At 41.1% G+C, this 27,386-nt stretch overlaps 1 protein-coding gene across 1 annotated transcript in view; it reads left to right on the plus strand.

Annotated features, from left to right (window-relative positions):
* The first annotated feature begins 768 nt into the window (after positions 1 to 768).
* KIAA1210 (KIAA1210 ortholog) overlaps positions 769 to 27,386 on the plus strand; it is a 31,245-nt gene continuing 4,627 nt past the window's right edge. Inside the window, exons 1-10 of the mRNA XM_009275375.2 lie at positions 769 to 835; positions 5,802 to 5,970; positions 10,596 to 10,725; positions 13,857 to 14,015; positions 15,069 to 15,134; positions 19,120 to 19,332; positions 20,541 to 20,643; positions 21,752 to 23,350; positions 24,113 to 24,261; positions 24,953 to 25,058. Of these exons, the coding sequence (XP_009273650.1) occupies positions 769 to 835; positions 5,802 to 5,970; positions 10,596 to 10,725; positions 13,857 to 14,015; positions 15,069 to 15,134; positions 19,120 to 19,332; positions 20,541 to 20,643; positions 21,752 to 23,350; positions 24,113 to 24,261; positions 24,953 to 25,058 (2,761 nt within the window). The remainder of the gene's footprint in view (positions 836 to 5,801; positions 5,971 to 10,595; positions 10,726 to 13,856; positions 14,016 to 15,068; positions 15,135 to 19,119; positions 19,333 to 20,540; positions 20,644 to 21,751; positions 23,351 to 24,112; positions 24,262 to 24,952; positions 25,059 to 27,386) is intronic.

Genomic DNA, 27,386 nt, shown 5'->3' on the forward strand with positions numbered 1-27,386 from the left:
TGTCTCTGACAGACAACCATTTAGGAGCCTTGGAAAATACAAAGTGGAGCCAGTTAACATTGAATGATCTTAAAACTAGGCTGAACTTTTGTTTTCATCAGGAAGGAAGATGATGCCATTAGCTAATTTGGTTGATCAATAGCACTGCTTGCGATAAGGTTTCAAAGCTTGTGGCTAAAAGCTGATTGCACTGGATCCAAAATAAATTTGATCTATTGGTTTCCACAAATGTAGCATAGCCTAGGATGATGCTTCAGTGCTGATGCTTAACTAATTTTAATAATGCTGACAGATTAGCCTGGTGCCTGCTGTGAGGACACTGTAATACATGAACCCTCGGTAGCAGAACACTTACTTAAGATATTTTTTAGAGTAGCATGGAGCTGTCACTCTCTAGCAAAGAGCAATCATGAAGGTTCATTATTCTGAGACTGGGAAGCATTGCAGCCTTTGCTGAGCAAGTTTAATGACATCTTTCATTAATACAAACTTTGATCCTGGTTTCCTAAAAAGAGAGAGGTACTGGCAAGAAATTAGACTGGTTTGTTAGTTTTGGCTGGAGAAGTAAGTGTTACGGAAAAATGAGGAAAAGGTCTGTGGCCGAAGTGCAAAAAAGTGTGCAAGGCATGTTTGTGATAAGCATTCGGGTATGCAGTTTCAGAAAGGATCCAGCCATGTTCTTTCTTTATGCTGGGTGAGACCGTATTCTGCTGGGAAGGTGGACTAAAATTTAACTGATGCTTTCATCTCTATTTCAGTGACTATATCATGGCTACGGGGCCAACAGAGGTCACACAGTCACCTGAAACAGGAGAGACAGTTGAAGAGTGCACAGGTAAGCAGTTGTTCTCCAAATGTATAGCTGATTTGAAAGTCAAGATTTATTTTCTTCAGGTCGGGGGGTCTGTAGTGACTTGTTTTGCAGTGTTGTTTTGCTTTTTGTAGCGTAAAAAAAAATTCTGTGTGGTTTTGCCAGCTGGCAATATTATGGGAAAGATCTTTTAATGTGCAGTACTGGAGGGTTGTAACCTGATGGAGGATATTCTTTTCCGATTCTGGCTTGGATTTTCAAAAACAGGACATTAGAGCTTGAAGGGCTGATTGTTGTGCCTGCTTTGATGGATCCTGCAGAACTGGGAGCTGAGCCTGTTAGCCAGCCTCTGTCTGTGGGAGCTGTACCCCCACTGCAGCCTCATTCTCTGCTTCTGGCCGCAGACAACCATTTGTTACTTATTCTTTAATCTAGTGGCATGGGCTGATGCAAACAGCCATGAGGGAATGGAATAATAGGCAAGAAAGGACAATATCTTACTTATGCCAAAGAGTTGTCTTAAAGGAAATCCCCTTTGCCAGCGTTCAGACTGTTCTTGAGGAGATAGGTGAATATGAAGAACAGCATCATGGCTGAGGCATTTCAGGAGAAGTGGCTGTCATATCACTTGATTTTTTTTCTTTTCTTTGGCTAATGTCTCGCAGTCGTCTTAAATGTTTGTGTTTCAAAGATCATCTTGCTTTATCCTTTAGAAATACATTTGCCACCATCAGAATATTGGTAGAACAGAGAAGCAAATGGCAAAGTGACTGTTAGTTGAACTTTGCACGGCAGATAGATAGGGGTGAAGAAAGTGTAATGATGGATGCTCAGCAGTGACTGCTTTCTTAAATTTATAATCTAGTTTATCACATAGTCCAGCGCTATCCATGACATACCAGTGAGCTTGTGTGAAACCCATGCATGCAAATTTTGTACTCGGGTTCACTAGAAGATTCAGAAAATGGATCAAATTGTGACCTGGGTGACAGGAAAGGCAGGAGATGGCTTGCTGTCTTAAGCGTTGGCTCTAAAATCACCAGGAATATTTCTGTCTCTAACTGAACCAAAATTTAAAAAAGTTAAAAGCTGCTGCGCTATTGCTGAAGTATTCAAGAGACACTTGACTGGACCTGGATAAAGCCATTTTAGGATCTTTTGTTTACTTCCCATGTAATGTAGGATTGCCTCACCTCTTCCTCTTCATAGCTTTAATTGGCTTGTGATGTAAAGTCTCTAGGAGGCTAAAATTCCCAGCCTTCACAGTCTAGTCAATTAGACTAATTTCTTGAGGTTTACCGTATTGTCTGACTAGAAGTAGAGGGCTTCCGGTGCCTGCTGCTCCTTCTGGATGGCAGTAACCAGGTCACTGTCCAAAAACTGTCAGCACCCAATGTTAGCCTTACTGAATTCCATGATTTAATTGTCTTTCTGGCAATATCAGGTATTTTTTATGAAGCTAGAATCATGGTATTTTCTGAGAATCTTGTCTGTGGGGTTTTTTAATTGTGTGTTTTTATTGGTGAAAGTATCTAGTCCTTGGATTGTGGAAAATGTGTCCTGAACACACCCTAGGAAGTCAGAGAGCATAGAAGATCCCAAAATTAACTTTTTAATTTAAATATGATAATTGAGCTCCCAAATCAGATGTTCCCTGTGCTTTTTACAGTCTCAATTTGGCACTGGAAAAAGCATCTTTTTCTCTTCTATCTTGTTATAAGGAAGAACCATGCAAAGAGCAGAAAGACATGCATTAATTCTCTCTGTGCATAGGAGAAACAATGAAATAGGCAGTACACAAAACAGTAAAAGATACAGAATAAACAAACTTTACAGAGAGAGCAAAATGCTTAGTCCTGCTCCTTTTCTGTTATAGTGGGCTAAATCATGGTTAGTATAAGCAAATAATTTTGGGGAATGCTTTTGCTTTTTAGGGCAGTAGCCTTTAAATTTAATCTTTTATTTTTAATGCTATAAAATTGAAGATTGGTAACTGTAAGAACTCAAAAATCATGAGTCATTATTCATCAGTGGGTGAAGGGGAAATAAGCATAGTTGTCTGAGCTTGGATTTTCTCTCCTTGCTTTGACTGGATTTTTGATATGCAATGAATTTTTTCCATTTTAAGTAATAAGATCCTCTTGTATATTATTAGTTCAAGTATCATAGAGCACTACCAATTTAGTGATATGTTGGGCTACTTCACAGCGCACTGAAATGTAGGCACCTTTAAATTAAATGTGGCATCCTTTTAACAGTGTGCGAAACCAGTGCACAACTGTTCGCAGCAGGAAATGAATATGAACACCGTCTTTCTGAACTGTGTCTTTATTGACAAATGCTCTCACATAGAGCAGTCCCACAGTTTTCATCTGCATGCAGCACTAAGTGTCTAGTAGTGATTTTATCTTTTTTTTGTATAATAATATGGCAAGTGCCCATCTTCTGGAACTTCAGGGAAACTTACTGTTTTCTCATTCATCTGAAACAGCTGAAGGCATGCAGCTGAGCAGAGCGTGGCTGAAGAGGAATTATTGCTGGCGGGGGTGTGCCGTACACATCAGTAATAAATTAGAAGCTAGAGAAGGCACTGAAGTAACTGATGTGTCTGCATCAGAGGACTCTCTGTTGCACAATGATACCCGAGTGTTGTCCCATGCCATCTGAGGTTTATGCATTGGCAGTGTTTGCAAATCCTTTCCATGGGCTCAATTCTAAAGTTAGCACCACTTCTGATCTAAACAAGTATTCAGAGTAGTACCTTGGCAATGTTATCCTTTGTGGTAGGACTTATGTCTGTTTCTCTAGACACTTCTTTTTTTGTTGTTATTGTGTTGTGGTTTGGTTTTTGTTTGTTTTTTTTAAACATTCCCCTGGTTCTCTGGAAATACCAGCATCTAATTAAGCTCATCAGTAATACTTGCGCTAGAATCAAACTTGCGTTCTGTCCATACCACTGTCAGCTGACCAGTGTACATGATGATGTCCTTGTTTTTCATTTAGACTGCATTTAAGTTGCAGAGCTTTCTCCACGTAGCAGTCTGCCATTTTGTTCTTTGAGTCATTGGACTGTGTTAGCAGACATTGCTGAATTGATAATTTTGGGGCACTGCTTTCATGAAAATTTTAAATCTTTTGTTTTGCTCATCTAAAATAAACCAACTCAGCTTTGACAAGTTTCCTGGGAGAATACCATATATGTTGTCTAATTGCTGATATGAATGGCAGTAATGGTAGAGAGGCCTTTCGGAAGACTCTGTAAAGGACACTCAACATGCTTGTTTTATTTGAGAGGCGCTATGGTCTTACGGTTGCTGTGTGACCTGTCTTCTCTTAGCAGCTCTTGCTATGGGTGCAGCATGAAACTTATTGAGAAACCCCGTGAGAGTCTTAACAAATCCAAAAGCCTTGGGATTTTGGATTTACTACAGCTCTGTAGTCTGGGGCAGGCAATATAACCTGTATGTTTTCTGTGACTATCTCATTCACTTACTGCCTGATAAGCAGCAGTGGAAGATAAAAAGGTCTTCCACTGATAAACCCTCCATAGGAGCGCCACGTTCCATTATTATTCAGATGAGTGGGACTCCATTGATAGTTTTGCTTTACATGGTTTGAAAGATAATTTGGTCTCAGTGACAGCCCAAGTCACTTGAAAAGCAATGTGCAGGTCTTCCCTGGCTGCTAGTGCTCTGCAGAGAGGTAGCTGTTTCATCAGTCCGTGCCGGACAGTGTAGCAGCATCCTTGTATGTCCTGATGCATGGTGCTGGGACTGGTCTTGAGAGCAGGGAGGAGACAGGGTGAGTAGATCTCAGTATCATTGTTTATTTCTCAAAGTGGCTACTGTCTGATGCAGCTGTGTGGTGGCACAGTTTCAGCCCAGATAAGGCCCATTGGCAGAGATCCCTACACGTACAGGGCACACGTTGAGACAGAGCATCGCCGACTAAATCATTGCTGGGAAAAGACAATAATTGTGTTGAAATAATGCCTTGCTTATGAAGGAGTCTTCCAGCTGTGGGCATTTATTATGCCAACTGCGGTAAAGTATTAATTGAACAATGAATTTGGCTCAGATATGCAGTGATGTTATTGCTCTGCGTATGTATTTAAGTCAATCACAGGGGTCTTAGTACAATAGCTTGACCCACACCACTCCAAACTGACCCCTCAATGTAAGGGTCCGTGACAAAATGCAGCTCTTGTGCACTTAAAAGAAAATATAAATAAGAATGTTAAAGTATCTTAGGTTATTAAAAATGAAAGAAGTCAGTGATGTTTTGTATGGCTTATTTTGTTCTTTTTGTATTTCTTTTCATTTGGACAATGGAAAATCTGAAATCAGATTAACAGTTTTCTAATTGTGTTCTCAGGGCTGCTATGTTTGGGGGTTTCACATCCTGCAGGGCAGTGTCTTAATTTAAGTTTGCTCCATTGTCCTTGGAGGAGTTGTTGATTTTATTTTGGGGCAGTGGTTTAATGTGGAAACAGATATTTTGGTTTTAGAGTTTATAAATTCTTTTGCCAGTTTCAATCTTTTTGCTAAATTTTGAATATCCTTCAGGTGTTGTCTCCTTACAGCACTGAGGAAAGAGAAAGCAGAACTAAACTGAGCTAAGTAAAGAACAATAAGGGTTAGACATTGACATCAATTTTTTAATTGAAAATGTATCAAGTATGATTGGCATGATCACTGTTCAGTTGTAGGGTAGATACGTTCTCTATATAAGGTTTATTTTTCATAAACTGGAACCTAAGTAGGGACCACTATTGTCAGCTTGATGCCAGTGTTGCTTTATAGGCAGCAAATGTAAGAACTGCAGCTTCACCTTTCACTGGACTCCAGCACTGAATTATTTACAAAGGAGCTGACTAAAACTGAATGGGCTGCTCTAGCTTTGAGGCTTCCTCCAGAATTTAAGAGATAACATTCTCCAAGCTAAGCAACACCTCCAGCTTCCATAAATTTTCATTTTTCTCATGTTGCAGGAAAGAAAAAATCCAAATTTCAGACTTTCAAGAACTTCTTTGCCAAGAAGAAAAGGAAAGAGCCTCCACCTCCCAGGGGGGAGAGTAATTTAAAACCTAGCCAGTCCAGCAGCGATGTCAGCATCTCTGTGCTCGACACTACTGCGCTTCATTCACCGAAGGAGGCTGGGTAAGCTGGCGGGGAAGGAAAATAAATAAATAAAAGCAGACCTCTCACAGCAGTAGGATGAAAATGTAAGTTGGCCCCTTAGGAGCAACCTCTGTCCAAGTTTGTGCAAAACAAGCCCTAATGCTGATGAAGGAATTCCAGGAATTTCCTCTTTCTTTGCTAGTGCTTCAAAAGCCAGCCTGGAGAGGAGGGGGAGGGCAGCCAGGGGCAGGGGTGATCCAACCTCTCAGTCTAAAACTGCAGATAGCCCAGATTGTTTTGATTGGTTTTAGTGTTTGAAATCTGTCCTGGAAGCTCTGATCAGTGGCAACTTTAGAAGAGGATGATGGCTGAATAGTGCTAATACAGAGAGTATGTGTGAAGTTGAGTTGCTATTTTGTAGCATAAATGGTGCCCTCCCTCATGGCTGGGGTAAAGGGAAAGAGGTGTTTTTGGTGTATTATCAGTATGAGATTGCTGCTTTAACCTTCTTACGTAGCCATTTAGGTATAGATAACAACTGAAGGCCTCTAGTTTTGTGTCAGCTACCCCTGATGGCCTGTGCACGTGAGTGAGGTTTGCAAGTCCTTAAGGTGTGTCCAGAGCAATTCTCAAATCCCTGAATGATGTTAGTTCAAAAACTTGGTCCTTTTTTCAGTTAGTGTAATACAACCTATTAGCTTGCACTGCTAACACTGCTTCACTGATAACTTCAGACCATCGAGCTACACAACACTTCCATTGCTCATGTCTGACTGAATCTGGGGTGGGACAACCCTCTGAACATGGCTATGACTCTCACCGGGGGTGTCATGCATCGGTATCTGGCAACGTATAATTGTTTTCCAACTCCCCACCTTCCTCATACTCCCCTGTTAGCTACTCAGCCAGGCCTCTCTTTGGATGACCCTAGGCCTGGGGTTGTGGAGCTGGAGACTAACAAAGTGTGACAAAACACCAGTCACATCCTATGTTTTGCAGTGTTTTGTTGGAGGAGACATTGGACGGGTGTGACACTGGCAGAGGGCATGAATAGGTGACTAGAGTGGGCCATGCTGAAATCAGCATTGCTGCCAAATGCTTTGTATCATCAAATAATGATAATTTGGTGGAGCTGGACGCTACGTTTCTTCTGGTGGAAGAGCTTATAGATGTTACTTTCTCATGGTGCTTGTTCCTCCTTGCACCACCTTTCCCCACTCTGTTGTGTTCATGCAACAGCATCATGGAAATGATCTGGGAATGAAACAACAATCTCTTTATTTTGTTTGTTAGCGTAACAGCAACAGAGTAAGTGACCACACAACCAGTCCCCTGGGGTAAGGGGAATTAGAGTGACTCAGCTAACCCAGTCCAAAAAGCTTAGGAACAGCTGAGCTTACCCCATCAGCCCATAGGAGGGATCTGGCTTAAAATCAGCTGTCTGCTCCAGAGGCAGTGTGGGTGTGAACTCTTTCTCTTGCCCTTAACCAAGTACTTCAAGTCCAATTGCTGTTTACCTCAGCACTATCCTCCAGTGATTATGAACTGTTTTGCAAGATCAGAGATCAGGAAGTGAGTAAAACCCTTCTGTTTTTTCCCTTAGAGATAGGATTAGATGGACTATCCAAAAAAATTAGAGGATATGTTTGTGCTACTTGAAAACCCTATCATGTCCAGACCCTGCGTGGCATAAGCACGCTTTGTAAGTACGTAGAGAGACTGAACAACATAATCCTTTGGAAAACCTGATCCTGAAAGCCAGTGGAAATACAGCTTGTGAAGGGTTTATAACAGGGCCCTGAGCTTTGCAATTTCTGGCATGCAGAATATCAAAACCGATCCTAGAACAATGCTGCTGTTTGTTTGTTCTTGAGGCAGAAGCACTGGTTTTCTTTTTTTCCTTCTTTATTTTTTTAAACCATGTAATCTTTTTAAAATCTAACTTTTCTGAATACTAACCAGAGACCAAAACCTCAGATATGCCAAATGCTTCTTGTAACAGCCAAAGGGATGTGCCCAGATGTCAGGGGGCTATAGGGAATCAATGGGATTGGGCGTCTGTGAAGGGGAAGGGAGCATAATGTGCCACTGCCTCTTTATCGTCCGAGAGGCATGAGTTTTGAATGGAAATGGAAAAACCATGATGGCAAAATTAAAGCATGTGCCATGGACGACTTCTTGTCTGTATCATCAAAAGGGTAAAAGACCTTACATAGAGGAAAATTGGGTCCCAAACAGTCTTATTCCAGTTAAAAAAACTTTGAGCAGAAAAAATTGCTGGGACAATATGTAAAATTGTCCTGGTCTTTGTAATGAATACTCACTCCTTTGGCAGGCTGCAGTTGTTTTTGAGAGAGCAGCTACCTGAAGGAATTATGTGACCTTTCTTCCCCCTACCTCAAACACTAATAAAAGGAGTGGGGTTGCAGCAATAAGAAGTGGAAGATAGCACAGGCCATGATGAGTTTAGGAGCCGCTTTATAGCTGGCTGTAGAGTCCCATCATTTCCTCAGTCATGGCAGCTCAAGTGTTGCTACACATGAATGAATTGAGCATTTGTATAGGGAAATCAGTGTGGAGATACAGTGGCTAAAACATCTGGGGATTTAGCTAACAGTGCATCTTTAGCTTCAGTGCAGATATAAACACACTGCCTGGAATTACACGTGAATGTATATTTGCACATAAGAGACTCATCTGTACTAAAGCTGCAGTTAATTCTATATTTAATCCAATGCTCTTTTTGTGACTGCCAGAAGAAAATACAGTAATTCTTTTGCAAACACCTATGATACATATGCAGAGAGAGAAAGAAAGAAACAGATCTTGTACTGGCAGTCTCAAGAACAAGGAAACCTCAGCTCTTATTGCTAAAGAATTCCAAGTAAAGGAAATGAGGAAATCCCCAATTAAAAAGGTTAATACCTCCTAATGCACATGCATTCTTTGCAGTAAATAAAATATGCCAACTAATAATGAATATACATTACAGCAAATAAAAGTTGCTTGACACTGTCTTTCTGAATGCAGTAAAATTGTCTTGCCCATATAGAGTGTCTTTCATACTGAAAAGGGCTCTAAAATGAAACACACGAAAAGATGGGATAGCTTCATTCACTCTAATGATGAAATAAGGCATGTGCCTTACTTGCGTGTAGAACTGCTGTCCTATAAACTAATGCAGACATTAACTATTACATATAATGGGAGGAAGCACGAACTCTGACCTGTGCTGTGGGAGAACGAGCTCAGATTGTGTTTGACACAACATAAACATAGAGCAAAATTATTTTGCCCTACTGTGAGATGCGGCATAACTGTATACTGATTGACTACACCTTTGGGGCAACAGGAGGGTTAGTCAAGCAGACAAAGGAGATGTTGTCTTCGGAGATGTAAAGAAGGGAGGTGCAGGAGGAAAAAGAGTCATTTGTATGGGTTTTTTTACATTGTGTATTTACTTTAGGAAAGTTCACAGCCTTTCAGGGCTTTCTTCTAAATAAAGAGAGAATCTGGGGTTAGGCAAATAGCAGAGACCTCTTCTATTTGATTTCCTTGCAGAAGAGTGTTAGACTTACTGGATTTTCCTTGTCAGAGTTCTGTTCCTAATCATCCCCTGTTAGCCAGAGTCAGACTTTCAGAGGCAATGAGCATTGCCTGCATGGCAGCTGAGCCAAGGAATCCTTGTAACTTGTGGGTTATGAGGCTAGCAGCCAACAACATGAGAGTATTCTCTGTTGTTTTCCAGTTAAGTGCTAGAATGAAATCCTGGTAGAGGCCATCCTTGTGGTCTTTTGGACAAAGTAATGTACAGACAGCGCCTGCCTATGCTGGTGGAACTTGGTGGATAAAAGATTTGGAGCCTTCCTTGTCGTGCCACCCAAGTGCAAAATTTTTCCTGCACAACCTAATAGCCCAACCCCAATCCATCTCAGCTGATTACGACTCAGTTAACAGCTGAACACCCAGTGAGCACCCAGAAGCAGAGCAGGAATATCTTACCTGGGTACTTTAACTGTGGCCATGGACACTTGTCCCATCTACATTTTTTAATAGGCTTGGGATCTGGTGATGTTCATGATACAGGTGAACAGAATTGTTTTTATTGCTGGACCTTAAAGGATTTGAATCAAGTTTGCTAATGCAGTGGAATTACATTTTCTGCCTGCATTTGCAAGAAGGGGAAAAATAATCCACAATCTGTGGCAGGTATGACACACCAGGCTGCAAAGGTTGTATCCTGAATGTCTCATGCTGGGTACATTCCCACCAAATGAGGGCAGGGGACTCCTGTCGCCCCCCTCTGCGCTGTAAACATCTCTCAGGGTGGCATGCATCCAACTAAACCTCAGCATCTGACCTAATCACCCTGGACTCCCTCTCTAGTCCACAGAGACTGGCCTGTGTGTTCAATGCAGATGCTGAGGACATCTGAAAAGAGATACCTGCATTCGATCAGCATCCTAAAAAGTGTTTCTTCCTCCCTTCTGAGTATAAAAGGAGCTAGCAGTGACTACCTTAGGCAGCTAACATGCAGAAATCTGAAGTTAAGTGAGATGCATCCCACCCTGGCCTCTTTATGATCCCTCTGCCCCGGTGAAGTGGTGCAGGGAAGTGTTGGAGGGCTGTACCCAGTGCATTGACCACTCTTGCTTCCTTCCCAGGCCCAAAGGAAGCATGGGAAACAAAGCCTTGTCCCATGACAGCGTCTTCATTTTTGAGTCTGCACCAGGAAATGTGGCAGGTGACATGTTGTCTCAGGAAAACATACCTGGAAGAGTGAAAACTTTGCAGGTGAGAACATTTGCCCCTCATTCATGGTGCTGCTTTGTATTAGCTGTATCCTAAGCAACTCTGTTGCTTGATTCCTCTGCTGTGTGCCTTAAGACTTTGCTGACTAAAGTGTCCAAAGCCAGATTTACTACTTTTGGATCTATTCTGCCTCTTGGAAGCTGCATCTTTGAGCAGTCCTGGTACTTTCAGCCTTGCCCAGGTCTCATAGTGTGCAAGTGACATGAATCCAGTTCACGGACTCTTGGAAACTTTCCTTAATGAGCATGTCCTCTTCCAATGGAATTTCCATTCTTTACTTCATAGCTACTGCTTTTGGGTTAAGTCCATTTATTTATACTGTAGTGTGTCCCTTACACTGTTATTCTTTATATATTATTTATATGTTATTCTTTTTGGCAATTCTGGGTATGATGTTTTCACTGTACATGCTAGCACCAGTGGCTGTGTAAGTGTGTGGGATGATGGATATGTCAGGGCATGCTTAGTGACAGCTTTATTTATATCATTATTCTTCCGATTTCTGCCAGCAAAGGATACTGTATTCTAGGTCATTTCCTTCTTCCAAGGCACATACTGAACCGTCCTTGACAGCTCCCTTATCGACTGTTGGTTATATTAATTGCATTTAAATAACTGCCCAGCTCAGAGCACTGAGATAAAAGTTTAAGATTTTTCCAAAGACTGAAAACAAACCGTTGATAAGGCAGCCAAAGGCCATTGAAGTTCTTTGCTCAGTGTGAGCTTTATGTTGCAAAACACAATTGCATCATATGTTAAGTAATAAAAGATGCACAGAGGGACTTGTTCCTCAATAAGACTGTAAAATAGGCTAAGCTTCAACTCAGGGTATTTTTTGTATAACAGTAGGAGTAGCAGGAGAAACCATGTTTACATATGACAAAACTTTGTTGGGGGAAAAAAGCTCTTTTCATGCTATCTCCAGTCTACTGTGCCTTCTCTTCATCCATCCATCATCCTGCATGGTAACGTAATACTGCCAGCACTATTTTTATAGCCATAAAAGACATCCTTTTTCTGTGAGCTTGACTCTTGTCAGAATAAAAGCCAAGCGCTAATAAAAGCTGTTATTTTCTTAGCAATGTAAATTAACTTCTACCAGTAGAAGACAGACTGTAAATTCAGAGTTTCCCCCACAACACTTTGTCTGCATGTAATAAATTTAATAAATCAAAGTTGGGAAGTTGTGAAAAGAGGGAAAAGCAAAATTGACTTTCTGTATTTTCCTTCCCATGAAGTGCACAGGTATGTTGTATGACTTGTTTTGTCCATACATTGCAATCTTTGTGCAGTTTGGCATCAGTCCTACTTTTGCAGATCATACTGGTGATGCTTCTTCGATTGTTGTGGGTAAGAGGGCAAGAAAGCTGTTTGAACTGGGGGACTGGTGGATTAAAGAGTGACATTGTGCTACCCTGAGTGGCTATTAGATATATAGGAATTACATTCCAAGTGAATCTTGCTGAATAAGAATGGCAGCTATGTAGATCTATTTTACAGAGATATAAATGAATGCATAGCTTGCAGAAGAGCACAGAATTAGGCCTAGAATTTCCCAATCTGGTCTAATAAGCAAAGAAACAGAAAAAACAGGTCTGCATATTTGTCTTGGGAATATTCAGTTGAAATGTTTTTAGTTGAAGGACAAAGTTTCTGTTCAGACCTTGTTTCTATTCCAGCTTTGACATAGCCGACAGACTTAAGCCAAGAATTTTAGTAATGGTGTTTCCTGAGATCTGAACTTTTTTAGTTTGAGGGAACATCTGGCTGCTTGTGAGGTTGCAGACTTTGTTTTATTTTTCTAGGGTCAGGGCCTGCCAGAGCATTCTTTTGTGCAATCTTGGAAAAGAATCCCCATACTCCTTTACAAACAAAGTTGTTCCTGGCTGCCATTGTCATTCTTGCTGTAGACAGGACCAGGATGTGATGCTGGGGAAAATTAACAAGCAATTCATTAGGGTGGACCAGAAATTGAATTAAATTGTCTTTGTTTAAAAAGTGGGACTCAGCTACTTGTGTGGGAGAGGGTGGTGACAAGCTCTCAATATTTGGGAGGGCTTTGTGAAGGAGAGCTGACCACATAAACCTGGGGTTGGGAACGGCTAACTGACAATACTTTGTGTGACTATCTGGGACATCTGGATACATGTAATTATTTAAAGAATACTTAAATCTAGCATTTTTAAAGTTTTAAATTTTAACTGAGCTAAACTGCTGTAAATTTTCTGGAATGGTGAGATTTCTGTCTTTGGTAACTGACTGAATAAAACTGATTTTGATTTTAATTTTGTACCAAAGACAGTTTTAATGATGGGTCCTTGATGAATGTAACTAAATAAAATTTTATTAATGGCTATTTTCTGTAATTGGTCTGTTTCTTCAAGTATTTCTGTTAACTAAGAGATTCTGCATGCATAATGGGAGCAACTGGGATAAAAGTGTCCAAAATGTCCCCTATAAATAATGCCATTGAAAGTCTATATTCTAAATTTCTTTTCAACCACAGCTTCAATTGCAGCAGAACATCAGACTTGGATCGCCTCCTCTTGTTATAACTGGAAAGAAACTGCAGGTGCTGTTTCTGAAGATGATGGTTTACCTAGAAGCTAGAAGCAAATTTCAACCCTTCATGATGTTCTGACAGACTCACCAAGCAAGGTATAATCTTTATGTCACTTTAGTGACCACCTGTACAGAAAAGGTAAAATCTGCTTGGAGAAGGGGAAGACCTTTTTGCTTGCTTGTGATAAAATCTGATGGTACAGATCAGTCAGAACTAGAACAAATTACCTAGGTGGATTGTGGACTTGTCACTGTGAGGGATACCTAGGAAGCAGCCTTACAAATACCCTTTCTGAGTACAATTTTCTATGCTTTTATGTAGACCAGTGCTGGGGCAGTTGTGACCTATATCATTAGGGAAAGAGGAGAGAAATTCAGTTGATATGACAACTCTTAGTGCCTTTGGGCAAGGCAGTCTCTCCTGGCAGGTCTGTATGTTAACTAAGAGATTCTGCATGCATAATGGGAGCAACTGGGATAAAAGTGTCCAAAATGTCCCCTATAAATAATGCCATTGAAAGTCTATATTCTAAATTTCTTTTCAACCACAGCTTCAATTGCAGCAGAACATCAGACTTGGATCGCCTCCTCTTGTTATAACTGGAAAGAAACTGGAAGATGCAGGTGCTGTTTCTGAAGATGATGGTTTACCTAGAAGCCCTCCTGAAATTTCAACCCTTCATGATGTTCTGACAGACTCACCAAGCAAGGTATAATCTTTATGTCACTTTAGTGACCACCTGTACAGAAAAGGTAAAATCTGCTTGGAGAAGGGGAAGACCTTTTTGCTTGCTTGTGATAAAATCTGATGGTACAGATCAGTCAGAACTAGAACAAATTACCTAGGTGGATTGTGGACTTGTCACTGTGAGGGATACCTAGGAAGCAGCCTTACAAATACCCTTTCTGAGTACAATTTTCTATGCTTTTATGTAGACCAGTGCTGGGGCAGTTGTGACCTATATCATTAGGGAAAGAGGAGAGAAATTCAGTTGATATGACAACTCTTAGTGCCTTTGGGCAAGGCAGTCTCTCCTGGCAGGTCTGTATGGCAGAAAGCATAAAAAGTGAATTATTCACGGGTGAGTGTGGTGTTACTGTGACTATTCCATTTCCAGTCCGAGAACAAGCTGAGGTACTCACACTGCACAAACTTCCCATCTCTTCCAGCTTCAAAGAGCTGGAGAGATTAGCAGTTTCCTGTGCCTGTGAAAGGGGAAGAGTTTTTGGGTGTTTTAAAGCTAGTGAGGCAAACAAAAATAATGAGGACTGCAAGAGAATCTTAAACAATTACTGTTTTTGGAATTAAGTAGCTCAAACCCAGGGCAATATTAGTTGAATTGACAGGAAAGTGACAGTCCTGAGTCTGAGGAGAACAGGTCCTGATGGGACTCAGAGGGGGTTTAGGTTGTCTTCTTTCTTAGGAATTGCCTTCTCACAGCAGATGCATGATTTTGGACTTGAGTGAGCATGTGAGCATTTGTAAATTTGAACATCTTAAAACAATAAGCCAAAATAACGTTATAAAATGTATTACCTCATGTGGTCAACCTTCATGGCATATCTCGTAGCAGGATAAAGCTCCCCTACTTTATGTTTGATCCCCAGTGAACAAATGAAACCTAATCTGTGTGGCAGGGACTCAGTGACCCTTCCTTTGTCTTTCCTCTGTGTTTTCTCATAATTAGCACTGGATATCCAGTCCCAGATAATTCAATGTGATACTTCCCTTGACTTACCCTCTTCCTTATTTTATCCCACAGTCCTCCAACCCTGTTCAGCGTCATAGCTCTTTGAGTTTAGGCGGGACAGACAGTGAAGATGAACAGGTAAATAGCTACTTTTCCTGCTAATAAACTTTCCTGAGACAGCATGTGTGGTGTCTGTATGGAACCAGTACAATAATTTTTTTTTTTTAATGTATTCTGGGTACAATGTATCCTAGCAAACAATTCATGAACAGTCCAGAGTGATGCAAATGATACTGCTGTATGGAAGTACAATAATTTTTTTTTTTTTAATGTATTCTGGGTACAATGTATCCTAGCAAACAATTCATGAACAGTCCAGAGTGATGCAAATGATACTGAAAATGTACCTCTCTGAGTTTTGAATAAGAACCAAATAAAGAGAGGCAGCAATGTACTGGTAAGTGGTTTGTGTGAACAGCATAGTCAACTCTGTGACACAGTATAAATCTGTAAAGTTACACAACAGAAAATTGGTCACAGCAAAGCACTTCAATTCCGTTTCCATGTCCCAGGGCCCCAATACCCAACAGCAGTAATAGCTTAATAACACCTGCCCATCAGCAGTGGCTTGTGAGCAATGCTGTGAATCTCTCTTATCATGGGAAATAGTTGCAGGATGAGCCCCTTCTGACACCAGGTATTCCACAGGAAAAGGTGTGTGTTCATTTGCAGTTTTCTTTGGATGATAAGTGACCGTCAGCAGCAGCAGGTTCTGCTGTCAGACCAACACAGTCTGTTCCTTGACCAGCTCGGAAAAAATTAGAGGTCGTATTTTTGGAGAGGAGCCTAGGGGACCTTCACCTTGACTGTCCCTGCTGCTTGAAGCTGAGCTGAGTTCCTGCCCATCTCATGCTTTCAAGGCAGGCTGCAAGGTTTGCTTATATTGCCTTTCTCCAGTGTTAATAAAATGTCTGAAAGGCCAGTCAAACCACAGTTATGCCCATGGGGTCTTCAAATGCCAGTGACAAAGGCAGCCACCACTCCAACAGGGCTGATTTGATTCATGGGACAGCCCTTGCAATTGTATAAGCAAAGTAATCTGCCATTTAGCTGAGAAGGGGAATATTTATGGGCCCAGAATAGCTATGGGCCATTTTGGCCCAAGCTTTGCAGTCCTCCATACGGAATCCTTGTTTGAGAAGCTCAGCAGAGAGAGCACAGTTTAACCCTTTGTGAAACTGAGAATAGCCCACAAGTAAAGGGGAGGTAACAGGGTACCTAGAAGATTCCTTCCTGATGAAGAGGGCCTTAAGCAGCCAGGGCAACATCTTGAGGGTCAAAAAGTTAGTGCCAACCCCACTGCTAAGGAAGCTTTCCCTTTCACTCTCTCTTTGGCCAGCCTTCTCAAAGGGAGAGAGCAACCTTTGGGCAACACCAGCTCAACTTTCCTGTCCATGGTTGAGATCAGACACTCTCCCGCTCAGTCATTCCTAGATCTTTCGCTTTAGGGATAGAAAGATAAAGCAATGTCTTGCCCTCATAGTAGACTAGTAGTCACACAACTCTAGAGGCCCAAGTGATCTAGGGAACTTGGATTGTCATTAGTTTTAATAACTTCTTGTATATATTTTATCATTACTTCAATGTACATTTTATTAACTCATCTCCCGTTTTATATTTTGACTAAAATGCTCCATTTTGTAAGCCTGCATACTGTTTTCTCCTTACAATGCAAGAAGCCCTTTTCTATCCAGTTCTGAAGTCTTTGAGCTTTTTCAGTCTTACAACCTCATCTCCTATGAGAAAGACAGACAGGGACGGGAGAAATTTTTTTCTCTCTTCTATATTGCACAGAATTCCCCACTTAAAGGCTCTTCCTTTTTTTCCCCAACTCACTAGGAATCTGGCTAGCTTCTCTACAGTACCGTGTGTGTTCCTTTACCCAAATATTTTTCTTAGTCGGCAGTTTGGCTTAGCAGAAATCTTGCCAATATGTTTATCTAAAATAAAAAACCTTTTCCTAAATAATCATCATTTTTTTCAGTAGCTTTTGAAACTATTTATGTAATACCAGGATTTGAGCTAGCAGTACACAAGTTGTTAAACTGAATAACCTGATTCCAAAGATGAGGAAAATTATGAAAAGCACCAAGAAATCTACACCAGTTATTCCATTTAACAATGTTGTATATTTAGTAAAGGAAAAAGAGGATTTGATCCTAAGCAATCTGAAGTTACAGTGTAGTGGTTTACATTTTACTATTTTATTGATCTTGCTGCAGGTGATAGTTACTTCATTTCTTTGCCTTGTGCTGCTTCACTGGGTTTTTCAAGAGCTTCATGCTGCTGTCACCTCTGTGCAAAACCCTGATGTGTCACCCATGTAACTTCTCAGTGCCTTCCACATTTATAAATACCCACTTTCTGACTAATCTAAAGCTAAAAGTGAGGCTATCGCTCAAAGCAAGCAGCAAATGACTTCACAGAGACATTAACCAGCATTACCCTGCCTTTGCCAGATAGCCTTTATGGAAATCTAACTTCCTTGTTGGCATCTTCAACCCGGACTGATTAAAAGCAAAACAGGGTCTCAGTGTGTGGGGCTGAGGACAGTGCTTTGGCACAAACACTTTAGGAAATGGGCCTCCTAGCTGCAGCGTTCTCCTTGTGCAGGCTCCTGCAACTGCAATAACCAACAAACACCAAATTTATCTTACACTTCAACACTGGTGTGGAAATCCTGTGTCTGCTCCACTGTCTTTGAGAGAAGATACCAACTGTCAGTCAGTGCTCAGAGAAGAAAATATCCTGAATCCTCAGTGGAGTAGGGAATTTGCCATTTATGTACAGCAGTAGCTCAGATACTAGCTTCAGGTGTTTTTATGTTAAATAAGCACACCTGTAATTTTATAATTGAAAGGCAGAACTTGTATGTAGAAATGAGTAACAATGTTACTATTTTTGTAAGTTCTAGTGATCCTTACAAGTTTATCATTAATCTTGTAGAATTAAAACAATAGTTAGCTTATTTACTAGCTGTGTTCTTCTTTCTCTCTTTCACAGTGTGTAAATTTTTCACGAGAGAGTCTGCATCTGTCATAATAAATTCTGTTGTGGTTTATTTCAGATCTAGGAACTAAAAAAATTCAATGGAGAATAAGGAAATGAATTCTAGCTACCTTAAACACAAAGCAATGTGCCTAGACAATTTTTGTAGATCAGATGGAAAGATGCTTTCGTTATCTTTAAAACTTCATCAGCATACATGTTTTAAATGCTGTGTTATATCCTAAGCTTAAACAAAATTAAAATCTGAATGCCAAGCACAGTTAAATGGCTGTGTTTCACCTAGCTTTATGGCCGAAGCCAAAATAGCAAGTATGTTATACTGAATGAAGTTTGTTTGGCATGTCTGTGAAATTTTGCAAATGTTCCAGAAAGTCTGGTCTACATTTCAAAACAGTAACAAAACCAGTCAAACTGCATGTTTAGGGGTTTCTCTACAAACGTTTCTGTAAACCCTTTTTTTTTGATAGCATAATCTAAGGTTACTGCTGTTTAGTTCCCCAGAGTAGCATTGCTGTGAGGGTGAGATCCACATCACTGTCTGGAAGATAATTCTGGGATACTTGTTGGAGAGAAGCATTTGATTTTTCTGGGAGAGCAGATATTAAAAGAGCAAAGTGGCTATGGTAACTTTCTTACAAATAGAGGTAATGAGGAGCAAGTATTGATGCTACTTTCATGGCTTTTTAATAACATATTCCTGCAATGTGTCACAGTACTGGGATGAAAAGGCAGCTATAAAAACTACACCAGTGTCTCCTGCTGGTGCATACATATATTGCAAATGGTTTTTCAGCTAAGAACTGGGAAGGGGACAGCTGAGGCTCTTGCTGTGGGAGAGAGAGGTATTTCTCACTTTGTGTAACACACAGCTGAACACACAGAATTGAGTAATAGCTATGCAGAGACGACATTAGGCATGCATTTTAAAGTGAGGATTTATGTCCGAAAATACGGCCATTTCAGGCTTCTGAAATGGAATGAGCTAGCAAAAGAATTGTTTCAGAGATGTGGGGAAGCCAAGCAGAATGTATAGTGTCGTGTTTGTGTTTTACAGATACCTTCTGGAGCTTCTTCCAGGCCCATCAGTCCTTCATCCTCTGCCACTCTGGGGGCCCCCGGCTCACGAGGCAGCAGCTTCCTTCCCGTTGACTTCACCATCCCTGCCAGTCCCCTCGGCTGCCTGGACACCTCAGCAGCCAGGCACAGGATTGCCATAAACCCCCGGAAACAGAAAGGCTTTACGAACAAGAATCAGCAAACCCCCCAGGTAAATGTTTTCTGAAAAAGAATCACTGCGCAGAAGGAAATAGATGTGAATTTTTAATTATTATTTTAAATATTTTTTCCATTTTTTTCTTTCCTATCAACATTCCTTTATACTTTTTTGAGAAGGAAATAGATGTGAATTTTTAATTATTATTTTAAATATTTTTTCCATTTTTTTTTCTTTCCTATCAACATTCCTTTACTTTTTTGTTCTTCCATTGGAAGAAGGGAGACCGCCTATTTTCCACCAACCAACCCAACAAAAAATACTCAGAAAACTTCAATATCATGGGAGCTGAAGAAAAATGCAACTTCAGTTTTTCATTGTTTAGCCAAAAAAGTTGTGGGTTACACTTCATTTGTAAAAACATTCCTCTTGTTTGACAAGCTAGTTTTCAGTTTTAAAGAAGCCTAAGTCTATTTCTACAATTTCAGATTAGCTTTAACTTAATTCTTTGTATGTCAAAGGAAAGACTGAAGGACTTCGAGAAAGAATGTGGCTCTGCATGTGAGAAATTAGGATGAGATGCTTCTCATCCTGGCTTCTAGGAAACACTTTGTGAAGATGAAGTTCACTAGGTAGAAAAGGTTGTTGAGCTGGGTGACAGAAATAAGGAGTAATGCTTCTGTACTGCGTGTTTCCCTCTCCATCAGAGAATCATGCGTGAAAATCTGTCCTGGAGTTAGAAGTGCCCTGCCCTGAGAAAGGGAGGTGGGGGAGAAATTCAGGATGAGTGTAATACAGAATGAGGTTTTCTTGGAAACTTGGGCCCTACAGCATCTTTGCTGGATATTCTTTGTGCTGCAGCTGGTACAACTACAGTGCTGAAGGAGAAAAGCTAATTGTGGAGTGTCGATCAGAGATACCAGAAGTGATGATAATGTCTCTGGCTTGGTCTGTTCTATGCCACCACGTAGCTTGGGTGATGTCTTACAAACATACTCGTTCATTCAGAATATGTCAATCCCAGAATGTTTCAGATTCAAGAGAGATCAATGGGCTGCCTTTGACATTTTAAACATGAATGATTTCTAGGTTCTTAATCAGAGTAGTACATTACCCACAGTGTTGCTAAATTACAGGGTGGGGGTTTTGTGTCTATGTTTTGAGTATTCATAAACGTGTATGTGTATAAAATACAATTTTTGTGCATTATTCTTTAATTAGTTAAAATTAATCAGTTAAAAGATCTTACTGCACCTCATTAGGTGGAACAGCTGGAAAATGAAGCATGTCTTCCTGCAACTCCAGAAAAGAAGGGAAATTCAACAGAATTACTTGAGAGTGACGAGCATAAAAGTGATTGGGAAGGTAATGCAGACTTATGTATTGCTACTTTGGGTGCCTGAACTCTTCTACGTAAGGCTGACAGGACCTATTTGAATTGTAAGTCCTATCAAGCTAGGCATCTTTTGGTTTTATATCATAAAATCAATCCTGGCTGCTAAAGCGTTATGATGGAAAAAGTCATGTACTCCACTCAACACAGTGGTGCTGATATGGTGAACTTTGAGGGCAGCATTAAAAAAATACATGAGGTGAAAGTACCATGTTCAGAAGTACCTGTGCTACACAGTTGGCTTGATCTCATTGACTGGGGATCTGAGTTCCTTGAAACTCAGAAAAACCTTAACCTCAGCATTATATCTGTTATGTGTGTAAGGTGACTTTAATTGGCTTGTGTTTACTAGATCTTCCTTTGCCACCTCCCCCCTTATAATTTGAATAATAGCTAATTGCCAGTGGTAACACAATTGTAATTGTAAATTGTGAAAACAAATGCAATTTGTCCAAAACAGCACCGAAGACTTTTCTCTTTAGCACTGCATTACAAATGCACTGGCTGATGGTAATGCTATAGTGTAGTGGGAATGTTGGGTTGGCACTTTGTTGTCAGGGCAGACTCAGGACCTGATGCTGTCACACATCAGAGTTACTGTGTGTGCAGACACATCTAAGCTATTCAGATGTGCAGCAGCCCTGCTGGAGCTGCCGGAGGCAGAGCTACCTGATGCTGAGACGTTCTGCTTAAATACAGAAAATTCTCCAGATCATTCTAGACAGCCTTTCTAGGCATACACATGAAGAAATGTCTAGGGAAATCTGGCTAGTAGTCTTACAACTAGGGGTATGCACAGAAAAGAGAGAAACAGCAACTGATTTGGTACACCTTAAGCAGACAACAACAACTTTCAGTCATTCCCGGGATTAGGTATGTTCAAACTGAAAACTTTATTAGTATCCTCGCTTGGACAGCCCATTTCTAAATATGCTTTTAACAGCCTTATTTATCAGACAACGGTGGCCAGATATGGGGAACTCATGCTGAATGACTGCACTGTCTGGAATGAATTACTGATACAGATGGTGCTTGAATTGTAACCTTTAAGTGCACCCTCTTCTCCTCTGTTTAATATAGGATTATCAGCCCAGGTGGGACACTGTGCAAAGGGAAGTGGTTCTAAGGAGACACCAGGTATAAAAAGTCCCACTGATGCTGCCCGTGACTCTTGTGATTCCACACTTGTGGCAGAAGACTCTTGTGCTTTGCTGCAAGAGGATGCGTGCCTTCCAGACATGGACCATCACTTTAAAGCAGCTGCACCCCTTCTGAGACCTGAGCCTTCTCCAGTGAACCTGGAGGAACACCACAGTGCAACAGTGTCGTACTGTTCAGATGAGTCTGCTGATGAATTGAAATTACATCAGCAAAGTACCAATACTGAAGTATCTGCACTTCCAAAATTGCAACAAACTGAAGGAGAAGCTGTTGTGTTTCCAGACGTACTAGCAGCTGACTTGTTTAGCAATGGTGTGGAAACAGAGGGCATAGATATATTGGCAGATGTTGCACAAAGGTTCTCAGTAAATTCTGTGGACCCAAACATCAAAGACCAGGAAAAGGGGGATCCACTGTTTACTGGCAAAGTAGAAGCCTGCTTGGGTACTATTGAGAATCATTCCAACCATGCTGTCTCAGATACTGCACCAAGCATGTCACAGGGTGCAGTAGCCGATTCAGAGTCATCTTCTGACATCAAGACAGTGGCTGTTTTGAAGCCTGAAAACAGTTCAGTAACAAGAAATGACAAAGAAACTTGTGAAATAATGGAATTTCAGTCATCCAAAGGCAATGCAGAAAAAAAACCAGACACTGCTGCATCTGTCTCGGAAGCACGTTGCATGCTACCTCCCAGTAAATTGGAAGTATGTATTAAAGCAGAAGCTGTTTCTGTTTCGAAGGGTGACCAAGGCAGTCAATGGGCCAACACATCATACATTTCTGAAAAATTTTCCATTGGATGTCTTGCCTCTTCAAGTTTGGCTGGCTTGAAGAGTAATATCTCTTCTGATGATGACAGTAAGGAGTACCAGATAAGCAGTACAGCTTCTCACAGAAAAACAGTGGAAGACAGTCGATCTTCAGATGAAAATGTAAAAAGTCCACTGAAGACTGCTTCTGCTAAACCAGTCAGATTTACTATTGCACCAGCATGGCAAAGATCTCTCTCAGGTGGTTCAAATTCAAAGGAAGATTCCTATACCAGAAGTTCCCCAACATCCCCTATAAGACCAGAGTTGTTTGAAGGAATGACAAAAGAATACACACGTTTTGATGCAGTCATCCAGGAATCAGCAAAAACCAATGCAGATAGATTTGATCGAGATTCTAAGGACAGTGATTTGCATTTGAATTCTTCTATGGAGTGGGCTGACCATGAAGTACATAATGTTGAAAACCCGTTTGGGGTCAGACTAAGGAGAACGTCTTCTTTACTAAAATACCAGAATGAAAGCCGTGCTGAGTCTCCAAAGCTGATCCCCTCAGCTGTTCCCACTGCTGCTTCTGCTTCAGTCAAGGAGGATCAGAAATCAGTGGGCACTGGGAAGCCACCTCCAGGCCTTCCTGTCAGCACAAAATCATTTGTTAAAAAAACAGATCTCCTAGAAGACAAAAATCCTCCCAAGACAAGATCAGAAGAAGTGGCAAAGAAGCAGAATGGTCATAAACCTTCAGGTATTTATACTGTATTTTTATCCAAGCGCTGTAGAAAACAGTGGTCATGTAAGAACCTTGGCAGAGTGGAAAACAAAAATTAAAAATCCTCTTGACGAGGATGAAATTCAGCCTCGAGTTTGTCAGCACCATAATTTAATTGGCTTGATGATTTGGCCAGTCAAGAGAATTCTTGGTTTATCTTAATGAGGGGTGTGTTCCAGCAAGAATAACAACAGAATAATAGCTTAAGAGCCTCTGAAACATTTCTGGTATGACCTACTTGTGCATATAGTTGGAGTTTTAACACAGCTTTTTAAAACTTGCTGCTGTTTTGTAGTTAATTTTCCAGACGGCAGCAGCTCAAACCTTAACTAGGAGTTGCATTAGGTGTGATTATTTTTTTTTTTCCTACAACCACTTCATTTAAGATATTTAAAAAGTGAAAAGGCAGCCTGTATTTTACTGCCTACGTGAAAAAATAATGGTTATCATGCTCATTTAATCTACAATGTAAGGATGTTGTTTCAAAGGCAAAATCCGGTTCACAATGATCTCAGTGGGAGTTCTGCCACTGACTTAAACGGAAGCAGAGTCAGGTCAAAAACTCCAGAATAAACAGAAAAACAGTTACTGCCAAGGACAAAATCATCAGGGAAGGTAATTTTATCTCTGCAGTGTTCAAAGGGTATTATAGATGCTGAAGGATTTAAAACACAAAACACTAGCTTTAGACTGACTTGACCTAAATCCCTTCTTACTTCAGAAATGGTTCTTTTGTAGAAAAAGTCTCTTCACATTTGGAAACTGCTTCCTCTGAACCAGCTTGGGTCTCCATGGCAAAACTAAAACAAAAGGGTTTCCAGGACCACCCTCTTGCCAAAGAACATAAAGTTGAAGACAAAGCTTTGACCAAAGTGGATCAAGAGGAGGTAGAGTACCAAGTAATGTTGCATGGGTGTGAATCCTGCACCAGATTGCCTGGGTACTTTTGTAAACTTTTCAATATCATCTTCTTGGGAGGCGCACTGTGAGCACTACTCAAAGAGAGATTTTCAGGACTGGCCTCTAAAATGTCTTGAGACAGACAACTGATGCAAGTGAGCGAACACATACTGTCACAGTGATTAGTTTCAGAGCTGGATCCTCCTATATGTTCCTTTGCACTACTCAAACCTGAACCTTTTCAGAGCTTGCCTGTTGCCCAGAATGTATTTATGTAGCCCAAGAGCTGCTTTGAGTTGCACTAGCTTCCTCACTGTTAGTGACCTACAGACCGCATTCACTGCTCCGCTCTGGAGACTGCGTACTGAAAGTTTGGCTTTTCCACTGACTCTTGCACAAGTTTGTTGTGCAGCTTGGGCAAGTTCTTCAATTCCCCATCCGTAAGAGAGAGAGGATAACTTGCCTGCATGTGAAGTAACCCTGTATTTGTAGCAGCTGTCTTCCTTCTTGCCTTTTCCCTCCCTCCCTCCCTCCCACAGGATGTCCCCAACCATCCTTGTTTGGCTTTTGCTGCATTTCCACAGTTAGGTTTAGAGATGTTGCCAGGGCGAGCTTTATGAGTGCCAATGGCTAGTGGGTTTCTCAGTTGCATTCTTTTCTTCTCTCCTCCTTTTGTAGCAAGGGATCTGTGCTAGTGAGAACATACTGAAGAAGAATATGCCTTCCAGCTTGAGCTCTCAGGACAAGAAAATGCAAGTGAAGACCAGTGTGCCTGCTGCAGCAGGTATTCTCTTTCTTTACATCTTTGCAATAGAGGCTACAGTTTACACCAGTAAGTGGTGTGGGTGACAGGTAATGGGGGGAGATAGCTACCTTTTTGATAATCAGCACACTTTATATAAGGCCTGTTCAGACTATAGTTTGTGTATAAGTCAACGTATTGGCTTGCTCACTCAGCAGAGAAAGCAAGTGAGGAACTTTTATGTCCACTGCCAGTTCATGGAATGGCATATAAACAGTATGGTGATTTATTACTGGCAAAGGTCAGTACTAAAGAATAGCAGTTGAAGTTGGAGAGTGTCCAGAAGAGAGCAGCAAAAAAGGTCAGGTCTTCTAGACCTCCAGTCAGCCAGGAAATACTGATAGGAGTGGAGTTGTTTAGTCTAGAGAAGACAACTTAATTTGCTGCAGAGGACAAGACTAGTCTTTATGCCCTGTATGAGCTTAAAATGCACCAGGGGAGGTTTAACTTAGACATTAGGAAATACTTTCTAACAATAAGAGTGGTGAAGCGTGGAATAGCATAGGTTGCTTACAGAGTGTGTGCAGTTTCCATTGCTGGATGTGTTTAATAGATAAACATGCATCAAGAATAATTTAGGTAGAGTCAGTTCCACCCTTAGATGAACACAGAGGCTCGATGGCTCCTCTCCTGCCCTGTTAGCTGTGATTCTCTATAAGAAAGATGCAGGGGAAGAGCATGACTCAGACATCGTGACTCACATACCTCTTCCAAGGCTACTGCTGGGCTGCAGCTTATCCCTCCCTGCTTACGCAGTGTGGTGCCAAACCTCAGAGACACGCTCCAGCTAGATATAGATAAGCCAGTTCTTCAGCTGTAAAAGCATATTGTGCTAGCTGAAAGCTATTGATTTCAGATACTGCCTAAGAAGATAAGAAATGCCTCACTGTGTCAGAGCAGTGAGTGGCTTTTCCGTTCCAGGTTCCTGTTGCTGACACTGTGAGTAAGAGATACTGTCTGGAGAGAGCGCATGCACCTGGCCACTTTCCCCGTATAATCCACCAGCATCCAGAATTGTTGTATTAGAGATATTAGGGGGTACCTCTGTGCCTGCTCCCTGTAGTAGTTGTTTATAGAGCTGTTACCCGTTTTTGAATCTACAGGTCCTACAAAATAAGCTTTCTCCCTTACTACAGGCAGCTGACCAGCTGAGGATGTGCACCAATGTAGAGGCTCTGATGTCAGTTGCCAGCCTAACTGTGTGTGTGTGATTAAAATATGATAGTTTTTTAAAAGGATTCTGTTACAGGCCAGGTTCATCTTATGGTTTTAGGTGCAAAGTGAGAAATGAAACATAAACAGGCCAAGATTTTTGCCCAGATTAGAAGGTCTTCCTTTGAAAGGCTGGCACAAACAGACTGGATTTCTGTGTTTTGAATCATCTAAACCTTGGAAGCCCAGCAGCATTCAGTCAAAATTCAGAACTCCACAAAGTACTCTGCTACTCATTTACTAGAACTTACACCACTTGTGGTCCTTGCAGCAGAATTACAAGTTTTTCTGCATCACCTCTTCCCAAGAATTGGCCCAGTTTCCTGACATCTAATGACTGTTTCCTCCCCTCCAGGGACAGCATTTATAGGCATATTCTAGTCTTCCACTCTTTGAATATCACAAAGAGCTCTGACCAGTGTTGATGTTTAAGGAAAACACTACTCCTCTACTGCTCGGAAAACCATGCCCTATTGTTTAGGAAATGTTCAACACTGTCAGCACATGAGTAGGAAATTGGGAATACCAAATGTAAACTCTCCTCTGATTGGTTCCCATTAGCGCAGCCAGCAATTTGTCTAGTTGAAAGTGCTGGTGGTGGAAAGGATGTAGATTTAATATCCAGACGAGTTATTAATTTGGATCATGCTTTTTGGCTTATGTTAACTGTTAGCAGTTTTCTTGATGGATGGTTGAGGTTTTCTGTGCAATGCATACATCCTGCACACAACAGCAAGAGCCAGGACAGCTCAAGGTCAGCTAAGTTTGGAAGAGACTTCCAAAAAATCAGATCCTTACTTTACTGAGTGTGACTGTTTTGTTACTGCTGTGTGGCAGCCCATGTCATAACCAAAGGAAGATTACTTAGAATCATAGAATCATTTAGGTTGGAAAAGACCTTTAAGATCATCAAGTCCAACCGTTAACCTAGCCCTGCCAAGTCCACCACTAAACCATGTCCCTAAGCACCATGTCTACACGTCTTTTAAATACCTCCAGGGATGGGGACTCAACCACTTCCCTGGGCAGCCTGTTCCAATGCTTGACAACCCTCTCGGTGAAGAAATTTTTCCTCACGTCCAATCTAAACCTCCCCTG

The sequence above is a fragment of the Aptenodytes forsteri genome, unplaced genomic scaffold, assembly GCF_000699145.1.
Source record: "Aptenodytes forsteri isolate BGI_AS27 unplaced genomic scaffold, ASM69914v1 Scaffold143, whole genome shotgun sequence".
Classification (NCBI taxonomy): Eukaryota; Metazoa; Chordata; class Aves; order Sphenisciformes; family Spheniscidae; genus Aptenodytes; species Aptenodytes forsteri.